This window comes from Chionomys nivalis, chromosome 8 (assembly GCF_950005125.1).
Source record: "Chionomys nivalis chromosome 8, mChiNiv1.1, whole genome shotgun sequence".
Taxonomy (NCBI): Eukaryota; Metazoa; Chordata; class Mammalia; order Rodentia; family Cricetidae; genus Chionomys; species Chionomys nivalis.
This window is the reverse complement of record NC_080093.1, coordinates 61815379-61828400: the sequence shown is the minus strand read 5'-3', so window position 1 is coordinate 61828400 and position 13022 is coordinate 61815379. Positions and strand designations below refer to the sequence as shown.

General features: G+C 47.3%; 1 protein-coding gene across 2 annotated transcripts in view; it reads left to right on the top strand.

Moving 5' to 3' along the window:
• Window positions 1-9216, top strand: part of Dock1 (dedicator of cytokinesis 1) — a 497567-nt gene extending 488351 nt beyond the window's left edge. For both annotated transcript variants that reach the window (XM_057777087.1, XM_057777086.1), the window contains exons 50-52: window positions 1933-2086; window positions 3664-3809; window positions 8058-9216. In XM_057777087.1, coding sequence (XP_057633070.1) covers window positions 1933-2086; window positions 3664-3809; window positions 8058-8153 — 396 coding nt within the window. In that variant the 3' untranslated portion in view covers window positions 8154-9216. The remainder of the gene's footprint in view (window positions 1-1932; window positions 2087-3663; window positions 3810-8057) is intronic.
• Window positions 9217-13022: the final 3806 nt, after the last annotated feature.

Below are 13022 nucleotides of genomic sequence, written 5' to 3'. Positions count from 1 at the left end.
CTTGCCTTTAGACCCTGGCTCAACTTTCTTCTTGATTTGCATCATTAACAATACCCTGACCTTTAGCTGAGCCTCTCAAAGCTGGGCCTCCTAGCTACATTTTTGCGCGTGTCCCCAGGAAATCATCCTGAAGCTTTGTGTTAGGAGTAGGAAGAGTGAGAGAAGGTCTTGACTGCCCCATTCGCTTCCCCAGCCCATAGGCACCTCTTCCCTAGAGAGCCAGACTTGTAGCAAGTCCTGACCTCACCCAGTAAGGCTAAGGGACGGGGAGACTCTCTGTTTCCATCTGTGGGCAGTGCTCGGGCATGGCCCCCACACCATCTCTACAGAATGGTTTGGTTGTGTAGCTGAGGCTGTGTGCTGCTCATTTATCAGAGGGCCTCTTCTGTGCCCAGGACTTCACCCCTACTTCTGGTTTCAGTAGCTTCTGTCCGAGCTGGTTTTGTGGGTCTCTTCTAAGGTAGATACAAAGACCCTCTGGCTCTTGCCATTCCCTCCACTGCAAAACCAGCTCATGCCCCAGGATTAAGGTGAATCCACCAGAGCCAGGCCCTCCGGGAGACAGCTTCCTCGCCTACATTTCCGCCAGGTTAAGAGACAGCCTCCTCTCCTGCTTTTCCGCCAGGTTAATAGTGCTTCTGAATAAATCCTACCTCAGACTATTTTGTAATTGCTGGTGTTCCCCGATGTGCAAGATCTGAGACCAAGCTGTAAGAAAAATATAAATTAAATTTACTGATGTTAAACAGGGGAAAGAGCTCAGGCGGGGGAAAGTCAAGTACGCCCAAAAGCCCACAGCCAGCAGGAAGAGGAAAAATGGAACTCCTGCCTGATAATAGCACAGCTCAAAGAAACGAAACAAGGGCAACAGGAGACTCCTGCCTTCCGGCCCAGGCCTCTAGACTTCTGTTCATTCTTTTAGGTTTTTGTTTTGTTGTTGTTTTGGGGGTTTTGTTTTATGGTTTCTCTGTGTAACCCTGACTGTCCTGTAGACCAGGCTGGGCTCGAACTCGCAGAGATCTACCTGCCTGTGCCTCCTGAGGGCTAGAACTGAAGGTATGTCCCACCATGCCTGGCTTTCTGTTCCATTCATAGTCCTTTGGGAGCATCCCTGGGTGTTGTCACTAGGTACATAGCTCTCAGCTACTCTCCTCCACTTTCATATTTGTGTTCAAAGAGCCTGTAGAGGACTCAGGCCACAGCTTGGTGGGTAGAGTGCTTGACTAGCGTGTCTGGGTCCTTGAGTTCAATCCCCAACAACTCAAACTCCCACAAGGTGGTGCACAGTTGTCACTCCAGCATCAGGATCAGGAGTTCAAGGTCATCCTTGGGTACCTAGCAAGTTGTAGGCCAGCCCATCCCCAAAGGCTGGGTTGAAGATTCGTGTGAAGTTCTGTGTTAGTGGGGACAGGTTGCCATAACAGAGTACTGTCTCTGCTATGAACAACTCAGACAATAGAAAGGTTGTTCTCTACCAGTTCTAGAAGCTGAAAGTCCAAAATCAAAGTGTGTATGGTGTTGCCTGATACCAAAGCAGTGAGGGATTTTGTTCCACACCGCCTGTGGACTCTGAGTTGGCTAGCCATGTTTGTTGTATGCCAAGGTGGTGAGAGATTTTGTTCCACACTGCCCGTGGCCTTTGGACTGGCTAGCCATGTTTGGTGTCCTTTAACTTGTAGCAACAGTACCCCACCTCTGCTTTAATCTTTCCATGATGCTCTCCCTGTTTGCATGATGTCCAAACACTCTTTGTTCAAAAGGTCTTGTTGGATTAGGGGCCATGCTGACATCGTCTTAACTGGGTCCTTTGCTTTGCAAGACCCCTACATCCATGTGGGCTTGTGAGATACTGGAGTTGGGGCTTCAGTACAGGAATTTAGGGAAGATACATCAACCCCTATAGACCCTTGTTCTTTCTGTACCTCAACACAGATAAGTCCCCTGCGGCCCCAAAGACCCAAGAGTCAGGTGATCAATGTCATTGGAACTGAAAGGCGCTTCTCTGTGTCTCCAACATCACCGTCCTCCCAGCAGACACCCCCTCCAGTCACACCAAGAGCCAAGCTCAGCTTCAGCATTCAATCCAGTAAGTGGAACATAAGATGTTTTTCCTTATGGTCCCCCTGACCGTGGCACTTTGTTCAGGACCCTCTCCCCAGCAGCAGACTGAAAGTTAGATGAGCACCTGCCACCTGGGTGGGGGGGGGGGCGTTCCTTGGGTTGTGGTGGGAAATCTAGACTTCAGCAACTCAAACAGAAACCTGTAAGGGGAGATTGCCCTTTGGTTCCTGGCTGCCCAGACACGAATAATCACACAGAAACTTTATTAATTACAACACTATTTGGCCTATTAGCTCAGGCTTCTTATTAACTAACTCTTACATCTTAAATTAACCCATTTCTATTATTTTATATTTTACCACAAGGCTCGTTTGTTGCCTCTTGCTTCTTGGGTAGTTACATGGCATCTCCTAGACTCCTCCTACTCTCTTTCTCTATCACTGTTTAGATTTTCTACCTGGTTTTACTCTGCCCTGCCATAGGCCAAAGTAGCTTCTTTATTAACCAATGGTAATAAAACATACTCATAGCATACAGGGGAATCCCACATCATCTCCCCTTTTCTGTCTAAATGAAAAGAAGGTTTTAACCCTCAGTGCCAGAGCTCAACAAATAGAGAGTACAAGACCCAACCCAGGGCCAGAGTCCCTGCCTCAAAAAGGAGTCTTGAGAGCCACTGGTTGCAAGTGTGTTCTGGGGCCTTGGGATTCTGTGTCTACTGGGATGTACAGTGAAACAATTATTCCTTAATGCATAGAAATTTCTACTAGGGTGACAGATGGCTGCACAGCCCTGTCAGCCTGTCACCACCATAGGCCTGCACACTAAAGGAGGATGAAATGACAAGTGTTGTGTCACATCCGCTTTATCGCAGTGATGTAGGCACCTGAGTGCCACTCCTGAGGACCACTGCTTTCCAAGCTCCATGCGAGGTCTTCCATGTTCACTTCTCAGCCACCCTGCCATTCCCCTGTTATCAGATAACCACTTAAGAAAACTCTAGAAACACCCATCAGTAAATATGTTCGTTTTCCTCTTTGGTTTTCCAAGCGTCTCAGCAAAAAACTGATGGAATCAGCCTACCTTAGCGATCCCTCCTCCCTTACAAATGTCCACTTTTGTTTGCACTCACAACCCATTGTACCTCCCTTGGCTCTGGAAAACAACTGCTGGTCCCTTTCTGTCTACAGTCACGGGATTGCCCTGGTGAGGGAACTGTGTGTGGTAGTTGCTGGCTGTGTGCCCCATCACTGGACAAGACCCATTGAGCTCTCCCAGTAGCAACTGTGACAGACTGACCACAAAGCCTATCTGGCAGCGGTCCACAGCCCTTGTCACACCAACTGTGTGGATGCCACAAAAGAGAAGGAGGCTCATGGACAGTAGGTTTTACAAAGTGAATTGATATGTAGCTTCGAGTACTGGTACTCTCATGTTTCCTTTCTAGAACATTCTACCAGGGGAGAATTCCACTCTTTGGATTCTCCATTCCTCTTTGCCTTCTTCTCTGCCCTTTTGGCAAGTGTTTCTGTGAAGGAGGGGAAGACAGGGGAGGCCCAGGAGGCCTTCTGGTTCCGTTGTAACTCTTTCTGCTTATTTCAGGTCTGGAGTTGAACGGCATGACGGGAATGGATGTGGCTGATGTCCCACCCCCTCTGCCCCTCAAAGGCAACATGGCAGATTATGGGAATCTGATGGAAAACCAGGATTTGTTGGGCTCACCCACATCTCCCCCTCCCCCGCAGCGGGTAAGTGAGCTCTAGACCATGGGTCTTTAGTTACTGCCCCCAACCTTCCGAATCTCAGTAGGTTTCCCTTGAACCCATGAGAAAACAACACAGGATGGACCTGATTTGATTCTGAGAGAAGAGTGAAGGAGTAAGGCCTGAGATATACACAATCTGTGATTCTTCCTCTTAGCCCTAGCTGCAGGCAGCCCTGCCTCCCTTCCAGTGCTGCAGCCATCCCCATTGCTGCCCTTGCTCCGAAGTCATTCTGATGGAAATGTCAATCTTTGAGCTGTTAATACTGCCAGCAGCATTGATGCCAGGAGGTCTGTCTGACTACATTAAAATAATGTTGTTTCATAGGGAAGGCTTCCTTTGTGTCCCACCGTCTTGGTCCTGTAGTTCCTCTGGGCAATATTGCCGTCATGCTGACAGGTCCCTAGTGACCACAGGCACTCACTGCCTCGACAGTCCGCAGAAGGGGTCCTCTTTGTTGCAAAGACTGCATGCCCTACCTCACTGTTTCATCAGCCCTCAAGTGCCCCACCCCCAAAATCTTGGTTCAAGTTTTGTACCTGGCTTCTACTAGCAGTATTCATGAGCAGCCAGCCTGAACCCCTCTTCAGCACTGGTCCCCACCAGACACTGTTTTTAAAGTCATTAATTATGTCTAATGTGCTTCCTGATGAGCCGCCTCGGGCCTGCCTGCTAATGCAAACAGTAGAGAAAAGTCCTCAACGCCACACCGCAGTGGGTCCTCACAGTTGCTGTCGTGCATGGCTCCGGTCCTGTGAGTAGAGAAAGTAAGGGCAGGGAAGAAGCACAAGGATGAGTTACACAGCCATGACAGAAATGTCCGCTCTAAACTCCCCACTACCAGGCCACAGTATTCGTGGCCTTATAAAGTTAAATCAACCTTGTTTGGAGAGTAAAACACCCCAGCCCATATTTGTACAGCTGGTCATACTTTTTGCTGTTCAGCTTCCATAACACAATGTTAAGGCCACCAGAGCCCCCAAGAGCTCTGATGATGTGAGATTGACTGGCGGCTACTACAAGGCACAGAGAATTTGTTTTTCTTCAGTCATAATAAAAATAAAGCTTCATGCTATTTCTTTTTATTTCTTGGGGCGACTTTTTTTTTTTTTTACTGGGTGTTCTACACACTCCTTTTTCTCTTCTTGTGAAAGCAGTAAGGAAGGCTGAGGTGATGGCTCAATGGGTAAAATGCCTGCCATGCAAGTTATGGGACCCGAGTTCATTCCACCAGAACCCACGTAAGAACGCCAGGCATGTTGGCAGGCACCTGCCATCCCAGCACGGGGGAGACAGGAAGGACCCTGAAACTCACTGGCCAGCCATGCTAGCCAGATTGGTGAGTGCCAGCTTTCGTGACAGATCTTGTCTCAAATAAGGTGGAGAGTGACTTAGAAGATGCCACCATCAGACTTTTTCTGTGACCTGGGAGAGGCAGGTGGCTCTTCTGAAGCCAAAGTGTCATTTATGTAGGAATAGAGATGCCAACTGGGGAGCTGGCCCTGGAGAAGGGGTATTCTACACGGGGAGAGGGCTCAGGCAGCTACTGAGATATAAACTTTACTCTCCAGCCCAAAAGGGGACCCAAGGACTCGAGGAGGGAAACCTCCACTTCCTTAGTGTGTTATATCCTGATTAGTTGATTATATTCTTTTTTTCATAAGAAAACCAAAAATACTCCCCCCTCCACACACACCAGGTCCTCCTATAATTGGAAAACTCTAAACTTGAAAGTGTGAACAAGTCCATTTCTGTCACCCATCCACACAGGGTGACAGATCCATCATCCCAAGTTGTCAGTGCCATTTGTGATTAAGTGAGGGACTGACAAGCTCTAGCTGCAGTTCCAGCTATAAAGCGGGTGCAAATTCAATTAGATTAATTACCCAACTCCCTTTGCGATCAGTTTCTGGTTTAATTTGGAGCCTGAGCTCAAGTTTGGGTGACAGGCCGGTGGTTAGTGCGTCGTCATTAGTTAAGGCATCTTCTCAGGTGCCTCCCTCTGCACGGGCCTTGAGCGCCGTCATTGGCTAATGATCGCTCATCTGCTGTGGGAGGTGATCGATAGCCTCCCGTCACTCTCATCGATCGGCCTCAGGCTTGTCCGTGGCTCTATCTCCAGTTGTTGCCATTTTAAGCTGTCATTCATTTCAGAGTGGCTCATATGGCCAGTCATGTGAGCTATAATTTTGCTCAATGGTGATAAACCCAACATTCTCCTGCTTGGTATTAAAGGCATCTTAGGTGTCTAACACTGTATTTCCCTTGGACCGTGTTGGTCCTGACTGTAGTTACTCTCTGTTGGATGTCACCATAACTTTCACCTATAAACACACCTACAATGGATGTTTCAGACCATCAAATCAGCGTTTTGTGTTTTATTTTTCTCTTCACAGTGCACACCAACCTTAAAAAGACTTACAAATGTACTTTTTACTTTCCTTTGGAGTGTGTGTGTGTGTGTGTGTTTATATGTGTGTGCCTCTGGACATGGCATATCTGCATGTGGAAGCCAGATGTTGACATCTGTTGTCTTCCTTAATTGCTTTCCATTTTATTGTTTGAGATGGGTCTGTCACTAAACCTGAATCTCACTGATTGGGCTAGATTGGATGGCCAGCAAAGCCCAGGAATCCTCCTGTCTCTCAGGCAGGGATTATAGGCCTGCACTGCTGTGCCTGGTTTTTCACTGGTGTTCTGGAGATCTGTTCTCAGGTCCCTATGATTGCTTGGCAAGCGCTTCATAACTGAGCCAGTTCCCAAGGCCCCCACTTCCCTCTGTAAAATGGCTAATGTTAGAGATGGGAGCTTCTTCCCTCTGTACCCATCACTGGGGTGATTGTGTATTTACCTGTCTGTGAATCAGGATCAGGCTAGGGCAGTGAGTAAGACTCCTGTGTCACGGATCTGCCCTTGAGAACTTCTCTTCTCTTACATGCAGACTCACTCCAGCCTCTGCTGAGATTGTAACACGTGCCCTTACACTGCATGGTAGCTCTTGAACATTTCTCGAGACTTCTGCCTGCAGTAGGCTCCCACCTCCCCCAGTCTGCCAGTTTCTTTATCTGCTCACTCACTGTGCCCTTGGGTGATAAAGGCACATCTCCCAGGCAGCTCTTGTCAGTGTCTTGGTGGTCACAAGGGTCCCGAGAACAGTAGTGCAATGGCCACCTGAGCCATTCACAGAGGGCAGGTAGTGCGTGGTTTTTCTGCTGGCTTTACAGCTGTGTGTTTATTTTCTTCTTTGGAAGGCATATTCTTCTTGTTACTTTTCTAATCTCTGTGATGCAGGCTAAGAAGCAGAGGGAGGGAAGGGTTGTTTGAAGGCTCACAGTTTGAGGGCTCACAGTTTTGAGGGCTCATAGTCTATCGTGGGAGGGGAAGGCATGATGACAGGCAGCCCTGAAGTGACTGGAGCTTGTGGAAGATACTTGCTCATAGGTCAGCTAAACAGGGAGCAGATAAAGGAGAGGATGGAGAACCTGGAGATAAGTCTCAAGGCCTCCCCTGCCACCAGCATCTTCCTTCCTCCAGCAAGGTTCTGTCTCCCAAGGGTTGACACAGAGGGCAAGAGTCAAGGTGTTCAAACACATGGGTCTGCAAGGGAGGAAACATTTACAGTGAAACCATACCAGAAACCCAAGGTACCTTATTGCTTGTGGACCAATACAGCCAGTCCCTTACTTTTGTTAATATAGTTTCCGTCACCCACATCTATGACCACAGCTTCTGTGGGTCCAGGTTTTGGCTACTTTCCAGCCTGAGAGAGAGCATGTGTGATCCACAAATTGTAAAACAATCCTTTCCTGAGAAAGCTTGCTGGCCTGGGCTGTCAGTTCAGAAGGCAAGGGAGGGTCTCTTCTCATACCCTGGAGAGACTTTTCTCTGGACACAGATCTGTTGCTAGGCCAATGACATCTGAATCTAAAACAACAAACAGTGATGCCATGCTTTTCAGGGGCTCACTCACCATGTACACAGACTCAGATGTCAGAAAACCCTGTGACTGCAGGGCAGCAAGCGTGAGGTAGCTGACATGCTGGCAAAAAGCCAGGCAGAGTGGAGCCAGGTCACCGGGAGGAGTCAGTTCCCATCATAAGTGTCCAGACTGACTTCCCACTGCCATGTCAAGTAAGACCCCAGAAAAAACAAACAGCAACCACATCAACAAAAACAGGTGCTTCTCTGAGGACACCAATAACATGATGGCTTCTTTATACTCCTGTTTCCTAGCAACAGCCGCCTCCACTGCCCAGCAAAACGCCACCTCCTCCCCCTCCGAAGACAACCCGCAAGCAGACCTCAGTGGACTCCGGGATCGTGCAGTGATTGCCCTGGGATGAGAAAGCTTCTCCTCCTTTCTGTCTTTCCATCTACTGTGCTTGCCGATGACCTCCTCCGGAACCTGGGATGGCTCATCTTGGTGTGATGGCTTTTTCTGGAAAGGAGCCCTTCCTAGCTGTGGGACCAGAGGCCCCAAGTATCTCAGAGCGCAGTGAGAATGAGGCCAAGTCGTACATACTCTGGATTTTTGTTTTTGTTTTTTTTTAAGTTGGGGCCTCTGAGTGTGTCAGCCTGTCAGATGGCCTCAGTCTTGCCCTGACATCCTTCCCTTTGTGCCAAATGACTTGTATTCATTTGCAGAGAGCTTTGCTGGTATGAGTTAGCCAAGTGGGAGGGATGAGGCCGCCCCTCATCCTGACCCCCACCCGTGAGAAGCTATGCAGTAAACTTATAAGGATCCTCATGCTGCCTCCGCAGCCGCCCAGACTCTAGCTCACCCCCAAGGGCTGACTGCTCAGCTCCATCCTTGCTGCATCTGTGGTGTGACTTGTATAATTGAGTGTCACTTCAGCTGACATCAAGCAACTCAGTGTACTCCTTCAGAGAAGATCTTGATTTCCCTTGGCATAACTTAAAGGAGGGATATCTCTGAGTTACTAAAGAGATACTAATATATGGAGTAGAGACACCATTAAAATACTGGATCAAATGGAAAATAAATACAAGCATAGGAAGGTGAATTTTCATTCTTTTTTAAATATGGTTTTAATTGGGTAGCTTCTCTGTGGTCTCACTGTGTACAGAAGTTTGTATATACGGTGGTTCTCAGAGCTCTTGTGAGTGTCTGTGACCCTTGTTGACTCCAGCGGGCCTCTAAAAATGAACTCCAATGTGTCTTCTTCATGGTTAACTGCTGGAGATATTTGTTTTTTAAATCCCACAAATTAAATTGTTGTCCAGATTCCCAAGGTCCTGAAAATGTTGGTGGAAAATGATTTTTTTTAAAAAAACTAACTTTGTATAACCTAATATTTTTATTTGATCATCTATATTTTTTTATTCACTGTGATCATGATACTGTTTGTTCTAGGAGAGTTCAAAGTTAATCACTGACAAATGAAAAATAAATGTTATTTAAAAAGGACTCAGTGTCTGGCCTTTTTTATCATTTAACATAAAATACAAATGCTACTTTCTTAATAAAAAACAGACAAAAACACACTTATATATGTACCCACCCATCTTCCTCAAACATAATTGTGTGTGTGTGTGTGTGTACGCTCATGTATTTGTGCACATAGGTGTGCATGTCTGCTCATGAGCATAGGGGTCAGAAGTCTTACTCAATTGTTCTTCACCTTGTTCTTTGAGGCAGGTCACATGAACCTCAAGCCTAAAGTGAGGTCAGCCCCCATGAGAAGCTCTGCAGTAACCTTGTAAAGATTAAGCTGGACTGGCTGGCCAGCAAACCTCAGGGATCTGCTTGTCTCTGCTTCCCCAGAACTGGGACTATAAATGTTTATCTCTGCCCCCAGCTTTCTGTATATGGATCTTAGGGCTCAGTCTCAGGCCCTCATGTTTGTGTGGTAAACACTTTCCCAACTGAGCCATCTTCTCGGCCCTTAACCATAATTGTTCTTTAATTTTGAAAGTCTTTTCTTTATTTTGAAGACTCTCTTGCATACATACAGTGAAATATAACCATAGCTACCACCCATCGTTCCCTGCCTCCAGCCTCATCCCCCATACAGATCCTCCTAGCTCAACTTAATGTCTTTTTTTTCTTTTTTAAAATTTTATTAATAATTTTTGTTTTTCAAAACAGGGTTTCTCTGCTGTTTTTCTTCTTTTTTAATAACACTAAGTCTTCTGGTAGTATATGCATGAGTGGGAGGCCATTCACAGGAGTATGGGAAATCTAGCAGCAGCCACAGCCTCAAAAAAGAAAAAAAATTATCACCCCCTCCCAATAGCTTTTCGCTAAGAGGTAGAGCCTGGAGATGATCTACCCCATCTGTGCCAGGATTTTTCCTGGCTTGATTTTGTGTAGGTAACCACAGCTTTAGCTGCTTTAGCTGCGTCAGATCCAGAAGACAGGGTTTCATAGCACCACCCCCACACCCTCCACTCCTACATCCTTTCTGCCTCCTCTTCAGTGATGTTCCCTGAGCCTTCCTTGGGAGGGTGGGACGCTAACGTAGATGTTCCACTTAGGACGGAGCACACAGTCTTTTATTCATAGCACTCATGTGTCCCTGAATTGTCTGTTGTCCACTGCAGAAAGAACCTTCTCTGACCAAAGTTGAGAGCAGTCCAGGTCAATGGGTATAAGCACAGATAGTTCCCGGTCCAGGGCCCATGGTTGGGGAGGTCATTGTTATTTTGCTAAATAGCCATGTTGTGCAAATGCCTTCTAAGTATGTATGCTTGTACTTATAATTTTGAATCATTCCCATTTCATTGCCTCTGGTTTGGAACCCAGGTAGAAAATGCCCATCCGTGAACATGTATGTCCCCACGGTCTACATCAGAATGCCACCCGTGAACATGTCTTCACAGTCTACATCAGAGCTGCACACTCCCACACTTCATTCCCCAGCTGGATCTAAGAGCTCCCAGCTGCTCATCAGTGGGGCCTCCTCTCCGACTGGGCATGGTCGATGCCTCTTTAACTCCTGCCTCTGTTGCTGATAACTTGAGAGAGGACTTTGTCCTTAGGTGAGTGGTTGAACTGGAGAGGCCTGGATGATTGAGAACCTTCTCCAGGACCCAACACGCTAGATGTTAGACAGCAGTGGGTCCTCCATGCAGTGTGAGGGGCTCTCATTTCCCTTCTTTGAAAACATATTCAGTCCATAATAAAGTGCTTGTGTGTTTGCCCTCACCAGCGTGGAGGAAGGCCTCTAGAGAAGCCAAGATGCCCCAGTACATCTTTCCTATGTGTAGTAGCTGTCCCATTATGACTTAGAACAACTTCTAAGTATAATATAGCTGTTTGGGGGACTGGAGAGATGCCTCAGTTGGTTAGAACACTTGCTTCACCAACAGGAATCTCCATCACCTACTTAAAAAAATACTTGTATGACTGTGTCCCTGTCCTCCAGCATTATGGAGGGCAGAGACAGGAGGGTCATTAGGGACTGTTGGCTGCTGTCCAGCTCTAGGTTCAGTGGGAGACCGAGAGACCCCCCCCCTTCAGCTCAAGCAAATGAGGAAGACAATGATAGAGGACACTTGATGTCTTCTTCTGGCGTCCCCACAAGCTCATGAGCAGTGTGTGTGTGTGTGTGTGTGTGTGTGTGTGTGTGTGTGTGTATGTGTGTACATAAATATCCAGGACTCTATAGTTGTCAAGGTGGAATCTTTTCTTTGTGAACCTTTTTTTTTTCTCACCAAGATAAACATTCGTCCTCTAGCCTGTGTGTTAGAAAAAGGACACTACCCACGGTCCTAAAACAAATAGCTTTGACTGACCAGTATGGGAGAAAGTCAAGAGTCCAGCCACTGGCTGTGGGTCATTTGAGAATGAGAAGATGCTGATATCATTACAGTGTCTCATACATACAGCCGCCAAAAAACTGTGAGAATCAGTCCCCTGTGGGAATGAATGGCCTTTTCCTGTGGGAGTGGCATCTGTCATGGCTGTTCCTGATCTCCCAGGATGACCCTCCTGTGACACAACCCCAGCTGCAGTCCCCACCACATACCCCTCTGTATTAATTGCTTTTCTGTTCCTGTGTCAACACATTGTGATCCAGACGATGTATATAAGGAAGTTCTTCCTAAGTTGGAAGCTTAGCTGGGTGTATGGGGTCTTGTCCTTCCTTCTTTATTTAATTCTCTAGTGGCAAGAAACTCCCAGGTTCTCTTTCAAGTGGCAGACATGGCAGCTGAAGCAGGAAGCTGGGAGCACACATCTTCACCCTCAGGCACGAAGCAGAGAGAGTGAACTGAAAGCCACACAAGGCTATAAACTCTCAAAGTCCGCCTCTAGTGACATACTTCAGCAAGGTGACACCGCCTAAGCCTTCCCAAACAGCGCCACCTGAAGGCCAAGTGTTCAAATACCCGAGCCCATGGGAGACATCCTCACTGAAACCAAAGCATCTTCCAGGGCCACACACCCCATGCTGGGAAATACATGGAGAACATTGTACAGTTACTGAGGAAAGAAGGGAAACAGTCAAAATGTCACAGAACTTTTCTTCATATATATTCACAAGTAGGGGGAGGGTGATCTCCAACACTGTGCAGTTATACAGTTTCTTCCCTGTGTCAGCCTTCTGTAAGAAATGCCTGAGGTGAACCTAAATACAGGGAAGGTCTGTCTGGTTTCAGCCCATCATAGATTAGCTGTGACACTTTGGGCTTGTGGCAACATGGTGCTTTGTGGCTGGAGTGGAGGAAGGAGGCCCATTCACCTCACAGCTGGGTACAAAACAGAAGAGAAAGGGGAGGGCCCTGGGCCCACTATCTCCTCTGAAAATTCTCGTGATTGGAGTGCATCCCACTCAGTCCCAACTCAGTTACCTTGTGCCCATGGTACCAAAGGCCAGAGACCAAGCCTTTAATGTAGGGTCATATCTGGAACATTCCAATCTCAAACCACATGGCTCAGCTTGTAGACCAAAGTCTTAATCAAGGGAAAATTTCCTGCTGTGTCCATGGTGCACTGGCTCCCTGACTTCTGAAATGAGGCTACCTGGCAGGTTGTTAGCCCCTGGACACCTTGATAGGTCCTCTCCTCTAGGACAGGGTTCCCAGCGTCTTCATAGCCACCCTTTACAGAGCCTTGTCAATGCATCTTTTCATCCTCACTGTTTCTCATCGTAAATTTTTCTTCAAATGTTCTGTGTTAGCCATTTTCTCATTGTTGTGACCGGACATGAGGTACTTAGGGTTGAAGGGTGAGTT